The sequence below is a fragment of the Leptosomus discolor genome, chromosome 1, assembly GCF_034619465.1.
Source record: "Leptosomus discolor isolate bLepDis1 chromosome 1, bLepDis1.hap2, whole genome shotgun sequence".
Taxonomy (NCBI): Eukaryota; Metazoa; Chordata; class Aves; order Leptosomiformes; family Leptosomidae; genus Leptosomus; species Leptosomus discolor.
This window is the reverse complement of record NC_141391.1, coordinates 4,678,260-4,693,193: the sequence shown is the minus strand read 5'-3', so window position 1 is coordinate 4,693,193 and position 14,934 is coordinate 4,678,260. Positions and strand designations below refer to the sequence as shown.

Below are 14,934 nucleotides of genomic sequence, written 5' to 3'. Positions count from 1 at the left end.
CTATGAACTGAAAAGCCTAGCAACCAGCACAACTATTTAAGATTTATAGAAATACCCTGCCTTTATTTTTTTTTTGAACAAATAAATATGTTTATTACAATCTTTCTGGGTAATATGGCATTTTCTACATATTAACACCTGCAACTTATTTATGTCAAAGAGGTGTGATAAATATGCAATTTCTCTGCCTACTTTTCTGCAGAATTAAAATATTTCGGTAGGATCAGCAGGTCATAAATTTAGTGACACAGTAGTGCTGTTATTGCCCATTTTTAATCAGTCTCTTTATGGGGAGATTCAAACATCTAAAACTTAAAACTCATGTATTATTTAAATAAAAACTCAAGCCATGGTCACGCAATACTAACTGTAGATCAGAAGTCTGTATTGATTTTGCTTGTTTCTTATCGTTATTAATTTCTGTTGTGAAACAGCAGTTCTTACGTGAGTAGTTTCAATTGTTTAAACTTTTAACACCTAAACCTCGAGTCTGTGGAACTTCAGGCAAGATCTTTAAATGTAGCAGGGCAATGTACCCAGCCATTGCAATGTTTTAAGCAATTAAGAAGCCCACACCAGCTTCACCGTTGCTGCCGTTTCTTCTTTAGCCTCATTTTTTTCTGGGATATTCTGAGTGATTTCTCAGTGTCAGGACCTTTCCCATTTAAAACAGCATGGCTGCATATCAGTTGAAGCTTCAGCTGAGAACGAGATGTTAACTATGGGACGGGGCACATGTTTGTCAATATTACATGCTAGAGGAGACAATGCACTTGCTCAGAATCCTTATACATCCTGCTTTTTGAGTAGCCACTAATGGAGAGCTGCCAAGTATATAAAAAAATCATCGTCGGACCAAAACATCACCAAAAATGACCAGAGGGACATTTTTATTCAAACTATAAAAATCATGTTACCCTAATAGAGACAGATCACAAAACCCTTCCTGTTCTGAAGAAATAACTTAATGAAGCCGCAGATATTGAATCAATATTGATTCTTACTTGTTAGTAATTAATTTAGTTTTTGAATTATCCCTTTTCCTAGATTTATTATTTTATAAACCTGCTGTCAATTAAAACATTGTTCTCCTTCTGTGTATTTTTATATGATGATTAATCTCACCATAGTTTATTAGTCTTAGGAGTCTTAGGACTCATTAAATAGGTAACCTGTTTTCTGTGTTGAAATTGCAAACTTGTCTCTCATAGTTCATACATATTACACAAATCTCATCTTTTGCATAATCCAGAGTATCTGCTGCAACCCATAAATCTACCCAATGAGTTTTATATTTTCAACTTTTGTAAGGAATTTCATGAACAAGACTTTGGCAAAATATATGCTTAGAGCAATAATACAGTCTCCCTCAGAAGAATTTAATAAAGGGTCAATTATTTTTCCTCATCTTATCTGGTTGATGTCAGTAGTAAAATTCTAGCTGATAATCAGGTTTTCTTCTCTGTTAGATAATTAGATATGTCTTCTGTTTGGATAATCCATCTTCTCTAGTGTGAGCCTTAACATAGTCTATTGTGTTTCGGGATATTCGAATTGATCCCAAGGCTGTAGACCCTTAGCATATATTCCTGAATTTGGTAAAATATTAAAAGTCATATTTATCCATGCTAAAACCACAAACTATTCCAGATTCTTTTTGGGAAGCTTTCTCTGCCTGTGGTGGTCTGTCTCCTAGTAGAGGTTGCCAACAGCCATGCATGCTAATAAACAGAAGGAAAATGCAAGCTCCAAATTTCTGTAGTCTTAGAAATAGAACCTGCAGAAGCCTAAAATAGTTTACTGTTAACTAAAGGCATGCCTTCTTATTCTTCTCAAAGAATCATAATAAAAGTTTCACAGTTTCATTATGGTCTATTAGGTTTAACCTTCCTGGATCAAGTACTTTTTAAACAATTTTTAACCTAGGTCAAATTTTGTTAAATCATAAATTTTAGGGATCAGCCATCACAGCTTGTGGGAGACAATTTTCCATTTGTACAATTTGAATTGATTAACATGGTGTTTTATCTATGATTTCCTTGCTTGCAATAACTCTAATTGCATATTAAAAAGCCCTGAATGTATCGAAATGCAATAAAGCACAATCTATTTGTGGTACAATTAATATTTACAACTAGTAACTGGTAACTTTGCAAAGTCATCTATATCCACAGCATCATCTTGCAAATATTTATAAAAAGTAAACTTACTTTTGGCAGGAAGCCCCAAGTAAGCGTAGCCCGGATTGGACTATAACAACAGCAGCTCACTGAAGCTGGGTGCCTTGAAACGGTTTTCTTTTCACTAAGCTTTAAGCATCTAAATCTAGCATGTAGCAAAAAATGAATGCTGTTAAGGTGCAATGCACAGGACTTTTCTTGATGTCAACTGTAGGATGAGGCAGAGTGCATTCTACAAGTGTCTCTTTCTTTGACTGCAGTCCAGTGGTTCTAGGAAACTAATTCAAGCTGCCACAGAGATGTCAGCGTTTGGTGGGATGAACTTTACCTATGGTGTCTGCAGTTACCTTTCAAAAGTCTAGTCAATCTGTTCCACCATACTCCAAAATGGAAATGGAAATATGTACGTTTTTCTCTTACTGGTTTTAACTTCTTCAGCACACCTGGTCAACATGTTCCTCAGTCAAACTCAACTCCATTGAGACATTCCTGGCAACCAGACAGCGCCGTGATGTCCTGTGCCTCTGCCCATCTCAGCTGTGTCAGTCATGGCCCTGCTGAGACCTGAGGAGGAAGCAGCTCAAGCAACAGCTCATCCTCACGGTGGCTACAAGTATCTGGCTCGCAATGTGCCGTTCAAGCCAGCCTCTCGCTAGTATCCTCCTCAACTTAAAATCATTAAATCATTATTATTTTCTTCAAGACAGAAACTTACATTTTTAGTTATATATTTTTAGATTTTATATTTACATTATATTTTTAGATTTTATGGTTTTATATTGTGTATTTTTATAATTTGCATTTACATTATATTTTTGTCAAAATAGAAACTCTGACTTTGACAAAGCTAACTAGGCTAGACACCCAAAAGGAATGCCCTTTGCAGGTGTGCCAGCTTTTACCTTCTCAAAAGACACTTCAGCACCAAATTTGAGAGTCTATATACTGAAATATAGCAAAAAAATTAAAGCCAGGCTCAAAACTTATTTCATGTAAATAAATATTTTAAAACACAATAATTAAAATACTTTAGGGACAATTTTTGTCTTTTCATGTGCAAGCCATGTCATCTATAGAGCTTTTTTCTCAAAATGTTGTTAGAAATAACCACTTTAATTTTTTTTTTTTTCCCTTAGCAATGACTGCAGAGGAAAGAACATGTCATCAAGTCCTTATCTTGGTTGTCTTTGAAGACCGTACCAGACAACTTAATAACATAACAAAAGCACCCAAATTTTCCTACAGTAATATCAAAAGGGATAAGAAGCCTAAACATTGTGCCACACTCTGCAACCATTCAGTGCAGCAACATATACTGGCACAAAAATAAGTGATGTCACTTCTTTTTGCATGTTTTCCTCCTTCCTGCCAAAAACTATAAGCTTATTTGAACAACTGGATGAAAGAGCCAAAACCAAGCGAAGTCAGGGAGTAGAAAAGCTAAACTGTGCCTCAACTCCTAGATTCTGCTTGCAAGATAATGCTGTTCACCTAAACACACAATAAAAGTCAGATTAGAGGTTCACTTAACATTTGTGATGGCTTGTATCTGACTTGTCCCATTAATATATGACCAGACAAAATACAAATATTGCAGAAAGTCAGTGGAAAGTTATTTAAATAGGGAACCAAAGGTATTTGCAATACTAGTAGCAAAATCGAAGCAGTTGTTCAGCTGAAGTTACCCTGGAGAAAAATAAATTTGTCCTTTTGAGAAAAACTTCCAAAGGCCACCCCCTAAATGGGACTTTTATGAATACTTTATCTCTTTTCCACCTTCATCTTCTATGCTCTTTTAACCACTTTTGCTATTCTTTTAAGATAAAACCCTTGCCGGCTAAGCAAAATACTTCTGCAAAATCTCTACCAGAATTTACTTACAAATACCTCTTTTCCTTGGTGACCCATAGCAATTCTGGCAAACAACCCTAGGCTAGACACAATTTTCTATCTATTTTCCTTATTAGCCAAGACACAAAGAAGCTAACAAATAAGCTTTTTATCATCATACTTACAGTGCAATTTAGGCACAGTCCCTGGACCTCATGTTTCTCTGCCTATGTTTCCACAGAATGAGAACACATCAGTAGGGTCAATATGCCCCAAGTCACATTCTAAATAAAGATGATTTCTTGATTCGTGTAATTACAGAAAAATACATTCATATACGAGCTATTTCCAAAATGGTTACTGGGAGGTAGTCCAGGAACATACTTGAGTGACAAGAGAAAATCCTGTTGATGATGCTTCTGTAGATGTACGTTTCTAACACTTGATGCGAAGTATGTCTGTCTCCCTCATAAGACAGACCCAGAGCAAGAGAGTAAGCTTGAGGAAGCCTAAAATACACACAAAAATACTCTTTTTTATGTTTCAGTTTGACTTTGTCGAGCTCCTTGATGGAAGACGTCTGCTGACACAGGAGGCAAGAAGCTTAGAAGGACCTCAGCGGCAACACAGAGCTTTTATGCCCTTGTCCAGCCATGAGACAGGGTTTATCCAGTATTTAGATTCAGGAATATGGCATTTAGCCTTCTACAATGATGGCAAGGAATCGGAAGTGGTTTCTTTTCTTACTACTGCTATTGGTAAGGATTTCCTGTATTATTCCTAAATATGCCTTGAGGTCAGGTATTAACGCACATACTCAAATTGCATGGTGAGTTTGTGTGGTTTTGGAGAGAATGTGTGTAGGGGTTGTGTTTAGCAACAGGCTGAATACTGTTTGGCCCTAAATATCTCATAAGCATTTTGTAGGCCTGTTTAGTAACTATAGCCATAACGAGATTCTACCCAGTGCCAAAGATGGATTACAAGCTTGAAACTCCCCACTTCATTTTCTTCCTTTCATCTTTTTATTTAGGTTTTTTGTTGGGTTAGTTGGTTATTTTCTCTTTCTGGAGCAGAGGTATAGGAATGATTGAAGAGCACACAGCGGCACCATGCCACAGTTTTGTTTGACAGACAGTTCTGCCTTTGAGCGCCGTCAAAATTACTCAAGCTGGAGTTCAGGCGGAGTACTGGGGTTAAAACTCCAATAAAGGGCACCGCAAGGCTTGGTAGTAGGAGCTACAATAACAGGAATTTTGGTTTCTCCTTGCTAACAGAAAGAAGCTGAGATTTCTTAAGAAGAACAAATTAACTAAACAGGACTCTCAGTTTCTCTGTCAGTTAAGTGCCCTGCCAGTTCAGCACCCAGGCAGCGATTTGTTGCTGTCCAAGGAGGACAGGATGCTGCCTGTGGGCTGTCTGGCAGCCTGGCATGCTGGCTATTCCTCCTCAACCCTGTAAATGTCAGAAACTGTTTCTGATTCAATAATATTTAATTTTAAATTTGACTGACCTGCTGAAACTGTTCATATACCCAAATTCATTTGGTTGTAATTTAGAGATTGATTCATAAAACTAGCACTCAGCTTTCTTCTGGCCACAGTGGTTGTTTAACGGACTTTTTTTCTTTGCTGAAAAAAGCAGACTCATTCCAAAGCTGCCATTAATCCCTCTCCCTGAAGAGGCACTGGTGTTGAGCCTCAGCTGTCTGCAATAGTTACCTAAGAGCTACGGGCTGTAATTTGTCTTGGCAGGTTAATTAAAAGTTTAGGTCTTATTAAAGCAAAGTCATTAAAATCCCAATATTCCATTTTAGCTCTAAAGTTTATCTAATGCAGAAGTGGAAACACTGCTATAATACTCTGTGTTAGATTTAGAATCTGGAAATGCAGATGTTCAGTCCCGCTCACAGTTAAGCAACACCAGAAATAGCTGCATGTTAGCTTATGAAATTGAAGTCTTGCTCTGTAGAGTGCAGATTTACTTTCATTTGGTTTACTTTAGCAATTTGAGTTTTTACTTGCACCGACCACCTTCTGCCCTGAAGAAACGCCAGGTATGACTTTTTTTTTTTTCCTTATCTAAGAATTTCTTCAGTTTAAAATTTCCCATCACAGGAAAATCAGTCAGGCTATCCCAGCAGAAAACGCTTTTAAAGCACAGTTACTAGTTGTTCTTGTTTTCAAAGTGATGCAAAGTGCTCTAGCCAGACTTCTCTATTGGCCTCATTGCACTGACATAGGGGGGAAAAAAAAAAGAAAAAAAAAGAAGACATTGTTAATTTCCCTTTGAACAGTAGAGTGGGGTGAGAAGCGTGTCAGACTGTCTGTAAGGCAATCCTTTCTGTTTATACTCTGCTGTAGCTTCGTGACCACACGATAGGCAGAACAGTCTGTGATATATTCTATATATCCCCTGTTGACCTTGAATCATTCTGTGTTTCAGTACAAGGAGGTTTTCTTTTGCTATACAAGAGGGAGCTTTGCCCCATGCGTGGGAACCACTTTGCCCACTGGCAGCTGTATATCAACACACAGCTACAGTGTACAGGAAAACCTGTTTAGGTACAAGCTATGCACTTTGAAACTCACTTGAGATAAGTAAAAATTTTAGATAGGAGGATGTGGCTTCTTGGCTAGAATTTGGCCAGAGAAGTGCCACATTTTTATAAGTACCATAAAAAAATGTAATAGCCTTAACAAGTCGGTACCGTTCTTCTTAGTCTAGATTTCAACAGCTTGTTTTAAAAAAAAATCAAGGCAGGTGTTTTGTGTAAATGTACTGTAACGCTTCAAGAACCTTTCTAATGTCTTCATGAGCTCTGGCAAGACACAGTTGCTGGATTTTAAGTCTATAAATACTATAGCACTGTAGTGTTATAATTTTTGTCGGTGCCAGAGTAAAGGGGATACAGCAAGCTGACACAACGTTTATGAACCAGGGTGTAAGATAGCAATGACAAACAAACAAATCAAGTCACATGTGATGGGAGCCTTAGATCTATCTGTGTGAGGTGAGGAACCTGCAGAGGAGTTGTGTTGACTGTCAGAGGCAAGCTGCCATTTAATTTGATTTCTGTGGCAGAAGCACATAGAAAAAGCTCTCTTTATTACTGCACCGACATGGGGCTTCCAGTGAGAGTGTGTTTGAAAAGTGCCACAGGAAGAAGGAGAATCCAGTGATCTGAGAAGACCAGCAACCTGGAACTCCTGAATTCTGATTGATGGGCTAATTGTGACCCAGCCTAGGCTCATGCTTGGGCTGCTCACCATGTAAAACTGAGGAGAGTGACATTTCCCCAGAGGTGCCGTGAGGGTGATAGAACTGCTGGGAAAATGCATTAAGCATTAATTAATAATCATGGCTAATAGTAGGAAGCACAAAACTGATAATGGTGATCATAGTGATAAGTTCATAAAGTCAAACTGTGCAGTCATTCATTTGTTCAGGCAAACCTCCCCTGTGAGTGAGGACTTACCTGAGTAAAGGACCACAGCTTTTACTTCAGCAATAAAAACGTTGAAAGGGGGCTGATTTTCCAAGTATGTCCTGCTATGTTCCACGTAGACTGAACTTTTCAGAGCCAGTAAAATCATTGCAGGCCCTGTATGACAATATCAACTGCTGTTACTGTGCAGTGCTTGTCTGGAATGGTTTGGCCTCCATTATTCTAGAGAAAACTGGAGAAAAATGGAAAAAAGCATCTGTATTCCCAGTTTGATAACACACAGTTAATTTCGTAAATTGTGAGGCTGCCCGTCATACACTTTTGAAATATGACATAGCTGTGACTAAATCCACTCAGGAACATCACACTGATTTTGAGAGCAGGAGATTAGCCTGTTTTCTAAAAGGACGTTGAATCATCATCACTAATCATTAAAGAGTTAGGTGGTGTCAAAATGTGTGCCTGTTACATGCCACTGCACGTAAACCTGAGGAGAATATAGTGTCATAGTGCCTGTCAGAGCTTATACTTCTGGCTAATACAGGCAATTCAGGTGGAAGGGAAAAAAAGATTATTCTGGGAAAGTTTTCAGCTTTTAATAGCATTTTTATATCCCATTCCCCTGAATTACAATGCAAGACATTGTAAAGGAATGGACAATCAAGGTCTCTCAATAATACATTAACCTTTTTGTAAATGACATTGGTGGCACTTTGTGAGATTTCTAATAGAAACACTTCTCTGAAAAGCGCCTTGTGGATTCACCTCTGCTTGATAGTGGTGATTTATTCAGAGCAATCTTATAGAAGTGGAGCGAAATAGTAGGCTGAGGAATCAGCTGGAATCAGCACATCCGAGACAGCGATGTTGGCCAAAAAGCTGCTCAGTAGAAGCAAGAAACATCTGAGAGCCTGAAAACAGCATCCACAGAGTCAGAAAGAAAGTGTCTTCCAGCAGCTGTTACTGCTGAGCTCAGGCAAGCTTGACTGTGCAGGGCCACTGAGAAATCAAAAGGAAAAGCAAAATCAGCTGTCTGTGAGAGGAGAGCATCTCTGTTTACCAGCATGTCACCCAACAAGCAACAGGAAACACATGTAGAACACCCGTGATAGGATGCAAGGTTTTATCTCACTTTTATGTTCTGCAAGAGACAACGCTTGAACTTAAGGACTGTTGTTCCTCCTGCCCCCTCTGCTATCTGTAAAGAAAACTACCGTAAGTATCTTCCTCCATCGAAGGACAAAGCAAGCTGGGGGTGTTATGTAGAAGGGGCTACCAGCTCATAGGGCACTTTGCAATGTACATCAAAAGGCAAGCTCCCTTCCTGCAATAACCTAAAATATAACCCACTCCTTTAGGACAGCAATTTACACACGAGAAGGATACCAAGAGAGGAGCACTTCACAGTAGGATGGAGATTAGAGAGGAGAAAAGAAATTACAGGGCAAAGAGGCAAGCATGGGACTGGGAACCCTCCTTGTGTGAGAAGTGACAAGCATGACTCTTCCTTAGCTCTGAATGAAAATGCCTTTGTGTTTAGCTTGTTGTTAGCAAAGGGAAAAGGAAGAGCTCGAGTAACTTCCCTTATTTTTCCTGCCTATGTGTAGGCTAACTTGAAATCTATTAACTTCCAATTCAGAGGGAATGGATAAGTGTGATCCACTTACAGTCTCAAAGCCATTCACATTATTTACACTTGCTTTGTTAATGTCTGGAAAAGTCTAAATTGGTTTCATGTAAATATTGAGGAGTCAGGAGACTGTGCAGACTAGCATGGAGTGTGATCTGTTCTGGCTTACACTTTCTTTTAGCTCCTTGATGCCTGAGTTACTTGATTTAAAACTCCTCCATGTATGACTAGATCTTCAGGACTCTGAATGAGGAAAAGTGGTTTTAATGTCCCGGCTACCCTTTTCTGAACTTCTCCTTAGGCTCTATCCAGCAAAAGAGGCTGAAGGTTTAGCGAGCACTTTGCTGAATCCAGACCCTGTAACTGTTAATGAGACTCCAGCTGCTCCATGGTAGTGCTCAGTTACTACAGGTGGTGTTCTCCCCTATTCATAGAATTGTAGAATGGTTTGGTTTGGAAGGGACATTAAAGCTCATCTAGTTCCACCCCCCTGCCATGGGCAGGGACACCTTCCACTAGACCAGGTTGCTCCCAGCCCCATCCAACCTGGCCTTGAGCACTGCCAGGGAGGGAGCAACCACAGCTGCTCTGGGCAACCTCTGCCAGTGTCTCACCACCCTCACAGTGAAGAACTTCTTCCTGACATCTAATTTAAATCTACACTGCCTCAGTTTAAAGCCATTACCCCTTGTCCTATCACTGTAGGTCCATCTCCATCTTTCCTATAGGCCCCCTTTAAGTCCTATGGCGCTATGAGGTCTCCTTGTAGCCTTCTCCAGGCTGAACAGCCCCAACTCCTTCAGCTTGTCCTCACAGGGGAGGTGCTCCAGCCCCCTGAGCATCTTCATGGCCTCCTCTGGACCCGCTCGAGCTGGTCTCTGTCTTTCTTACACTGGGAGCTCCAGAGCTGGACGCAGCACTGCAGGTGGGGTCTCACCAGAGCAGAGCAGAGGGGGACAATCACTTCCATCGACTTGCTGGCCTCACGTCTTTCGATGCAGCCCGGGATGCTTTCTGGGCTGGAGCGCACATTGTTGGCTCATGTTCCATTTGTCACCCACCATCACCCCCACGTCCTTCTCCCCAGGACTGCTCTCCATCCACTCATCTCCCAGCCTGTATCTGTGCTTGGGATTGCCCCGACCCAGGTGCAGGACCTTGCACTTGGCCTTGTTGAACTTCATGAGTATGGTCATCTTAGCCATTCCCCTGTTTCACAGAGGGACTTCTGAGCACTTCCATTTTGCCATTTTGTGGTAAACTTCTGCAGATAATTAATTAGTAGCCTGTTCTTTCACAGGCTCACAACTTATTTCTTGCTCTGCACAGAAAAAGAAATATAGCGGCATGTGAGAACCATGGCAGGGAGGAAAATCACGACTTCATTTTTGATGTTATTGATCTCTCTCCTGCAAAATATCAGCAGAGCTTTGCATGCTCTGCAAATAGTTTTTTGCCTTCAGCGCTGTGTGTCCCATTACTAGCCATTGTTTGACAGATGCTCTATCAGATGGTCAATGCCTTTTTTTATTACCGTCTTGTTGCTACCACCCCTTTTTTGATGCTTTCAGCTGTTACCTAGCTTCTCTGAGCGTGGTAAAGCTTGTAGGTCTCAGTCAGGTAGTATTTAGAAAAGATACAGTCACTCAATTCAGGTAGGAGGCAAAAAGGGCATTTATGAGTCCCTGCCAGGCTGTGTTAGGTTTGGTTTTTTTCCTTGTGATTTTTTTTTTTTTTCCTTGTCTCGTGAATGATGTTAGGTTGACAGGTCTGCTTGACTGAAAACTTATCCATGGAGTACGTTCTGGTTATGCTGCAGCCCTGCAAATTGTCTTTCACAAAACATCCAGCTGGCCATAGGACTTGAGGCCCTTCGGTGAGAACTGAATTAGTCCATGCAGAACGATGGCAAGAAGACAGGAGATTGCCATCTGCGCCCTAGCCAAACCCAGCCCAGTCTGATAGCTAGGGTATCGCCTGGAGAGCCAAAACTGTGGGGTGAACTCCTTCTGTCTGAGCTTTCTAAAAGCTGCAAGAATTCTGCTCTCCAAGCAGGTGTAGTAGTGTGCTTGGTGAGATTTCACTTCTTCATCCAGCCTATGTGTAAATGTAATCTGTTTGCTTTATAGGGCTTAATAAAATGCAAACACAGCCTGAGCCTGGGTCTGGAAATGGAAGGGGGGCTGTGCAGAACGTGAAACTTTTCACGTTAGTTTGCACTCCCTGTGCCCAGAGGTTTTTTCGTTTGCTATCCTTGGTAAAACAGTGATGATGGTTTTAGATGGATAATAGGTCCCTTACAACTTTAGCAGCTAGAAGTCGATGACAACTTTATCAATGCCCTCCTTAATCTTTTTACCTTTTTCCCAAAAATTGATGAACAGTCAGTCTGATTTCCCAGTGAAGTAAGCCAAGGGGATGAGCATGTCCCAGTCTTGGAGTTTATCTCCCTGCCTGCCTTTTCAGATGACTCCTAAGAGGTCAAGTATTGCTTGCTCCTGGTTCTTAAATCTCCTTCAGCTTCAGTCAGAACGTGATCCTATGGCACACCGCTCCCTAAATGCTACCTGCAGCTTTCTGCCTGCTTCTGCTGGAGCTGCAGCACTTCCAAGAAACCCGAAGTCAGAGCGATCGTTTCAAACCTGCGTGTTATTTGTGATGACCTTTTTTCTCTCTGCAAGTGTCTGAAACAATGCTTACATAATAATGCTGCCTCCCAAGCCATAATGGCAGGCAAAATTATTATTTCAGGATTTTTCTTTTGAAGACATAAGGCATGTCTAATAAAGGGGAAATTAGGGACACATCTCAAAGATAATTAAATAATAAGAAGCCTGTAAAGGTCAGTACTTGGCTGTAAAAACTTCCACAGCTGCTCTTTCCATACAGAGTGTATCTCTTCATTGATGCTAGCAGTAGAAAATTACAGTGTGTAAAGCTAGCTTAGCTTTAAAGCAGAGGTCCATCTAGAGATCCAATAATTTATTTAATGTTACACTTGAGCTTTTTCTTGTTTTGTTCTATTTTTAATTTTGGTTTGTATATATACACTCCTCTTTCAATAGATCTTATGATTACAAGTGATGATTTGGGTGGGGAAAATACACAAGCAGACACATAATTTATATTTTTGTACAAAAGAAATTAAGCCGTGTTTGTAAAGGTTGCTTGGATGACAGTAAGTATTCGTCTCAGTAGAAGTTAGATGTCTGAATGTCTTTAGTGATCAAGATTTTGTCTGGTTTTGATCGTGCTTTAAAGTGGTAGAAAAATAACGGTAGATTTGTCTTTTCAAAAACCTTTGCCTACATGTGTGCTTACACGGGCTGGTAGCCTTGAACTTGCTTGTCAGTGTGCTGTTTGCAGGCAGGCGAGTTCTCTTGCTCTGACAGATCTTGTACAAAAGGTTTATTGATTGGGGTAATTACTTTAGTTTAAGGGTCAAGAAAAAGGTTTATTTAATACTGAAGCTAAAGCCTTTTTCTTTCTTTCTGTTATTTCTGTCCCTTTTTCTTCAGTTCAGTTTTTTCAGAACAGCAGAATTCTGCCTTAATAACACGGTGTATAGTGGTATCTGAGGGTTTCTGGAGAAATGTGTAAAACAGTGCATATGGTTTTCGTTTTTACACTTTTGTATATAGCTCTTTCCATGCACCCCAGACTGCAGGCTAACGTAAGCACAGCTTGTTTTATTCCTGTGTCGTAGAACAGCTCCGTGCAGACTTTTCTTTCCCTCAATTCTCCCCTGCTAAAGCACAGAAATAAGCTTGTGGGAGTTACTCGTCCACTTTGGCAAACAAAAGGAGAACCCTTTCTGTACTAGAACAACAGATTTTTGTAAAGACTTCATTTTCCAAAGGCTGTATTAGAGTGTATATACTTGCATGCAAGACCACAGAAGAGAAGAGAAGCCTACACCCTCGGCACCTCAGGAGTTACCAGACCAATCTCTCCTTTCGCACGGGCAAGTGGGACGAGAAGGACACAGCCTGTACAGTAACTCCTGGCATGTGTTAACTTTTTAAATGATGATGGCTGGTCTGCGCATTACATGCGTGACTGCTTTCTTTTTCCCTGTGCTACCACAATCTCAGAAAAAGGAGTTACGTAAATTATGTTAAACTAATTTCTAGAGGGCTTGCTGGAGGCTCGGAGAAGAAGCGAGTCTGCTAGAGGAGAAATGGAAAGTTCTGCTTTATTTCTGGCCCGAATCAAAGACCACTGAGAGCTCAGTGCAGCTGCCTGAGCACAGGCATCTAGAGGCACCTGCGACACCCCAGGGAACTGAGGGTATCTCTACAGGGGGGCAGATCTGACATAAATCCTAGAGGAGGCTCAGGCCATTCTGTAGCAGTAGCTGGAGACCAGACATCACACTTGAGGGCATTTCCCCAGCGCCAGACACCTACCGAATGGAACCTCAGACATCTGTCATTCCAGCCACTACATCCTTATTTACCAGGCTGGATATATTTGCTAAAGACTTTGTGTAAAACGAAACTTAATCTTTAAAGCACCCAAAATTACACCATCACCACGGTTTCATGGCATTTGCTTGACCAAACGAGATCACATTTGAGGTTCTCTGTGCGTGTGTGTATGCAAGAATGGTTTGCTTTTTTTCCTCTAGAAATACACCAACTTACAACATCATTTAAAATGAAACTCAAGGCCAGCTTTAGCCTTGCCCTGAGCTACAAGAGCAGAAATCGTAATGTACTGAACGTGAAGTAACTTCCCGCATGCTAGTGCAGCTCCAGAAGTTGAACCCTGAAGGCTGAATAATTGTTGTTTCCTGTATTAGTTTGTAACAATTTATGAGAGCGGGAAAGAACAACAACAACAAAAAAATCCTTTGCAATCCCTTGGGCAAATTGGGGATATGAGAGTTTCATTTACTAGAGCAAAATTCATGTTTAAAAATATTCCAGCTGCAAAAAAAGGAAAACTAGGAAGAAAAGAAACATTTCCAAGGTGTCTTTCTAGATCTCCACAGCCTTCTCATATGTATGATACTAGTATGGGATTAAAGTGTTATTGTGCTTAGAAGCTGCATTGTAGAAGGAAGAAGGTGGCTTCAGCCCAACAGCTACTCTTTGTTTAAAATCTTTCACTGATTTCTTTTTCCCAGCTAACTTCTAACCTGTGATCACATTTCAAGTGATTTAGAACAGTGGGTTTTTTCAGACGGTCAATGTACAGTTCCTTAAAAGCTGTATTTCATAGACCCTTTCATGCTTTTAGCGTTGCTCACATTCTCAGGGAAGAAAACAGTGTTCCCTGTATGTCCCTGTGAAGAGCAGAAATACATTAGCAGGATTTTCTTAAAGTTGCCTTCACTCTGGTCCCAGTGAAGTCAAAGGAGATTTTACCATTAATTTAAATGCTGGTATACATAGACCGGTGCCCAAGTGCTTTTGAAATCCCATTACACATTATGCTTTCAACCATCTGATAGCTTTAGATTATAAGGCATTCTGCACTGGAAAGATTTCTCCTTAAAAAGGAAGCAGTAAAGAGAAAGGAATGAATCAGTGAGATAAAGCTCGCTCTCAAAGGGCAAACGAAATTCAGACCAAATGTGGCATAGGCTTCTGAAATGGTCGGGCTCGTTTTCCCCTTTACTCCCCAAACTGTTCCCACTTGTTCCCTGTTCTGCTGTAGAACAGGAGTTCAAAAATAGTGCACAAAAGAGCTGTGTTTGTAGTATTTCCATCTGGGCCTGGAGTCGAATGTGCTTGAAATAGCGTGAGGAAGAGTGACATTATTGTGGTGAGAGCTATTTGAGTACCTGGACAGATATCTCAAGCCAGGCCTAGAAGCAAAAGTACAGACACCTCAAGGGA

At 40.5% G+C, this 14,934-nt stretch overlaps 1 protein-coding gene across 4 annotated transcripts in view; it reads left to right on the top strand.

Annotated features, from left to right (window-relative positions):
• The window catches only part of TENM4 (teneurin transmembrane protein 4), a 358,687-nt gene that overhangs the window by 174,524 nt on the left and 169,229 nt on the right, over positions 1 to 14,934 (top strand). For all 4 annotated transcript variants that reach the window (XM_086481677.1, XM_086481675.1, XM_086481674.1 and 1 more), the window contains one exon: positions 4,558 to 4,768. In XM_086481677.1, coding sequence (XP_086337803.1) covers positions 4,558 to 4,768 — 211 coding nt within the window. The remainder of the gene's footprint in view (positions 1 to 4,557; positions 4,769 to 14,934) is intronic.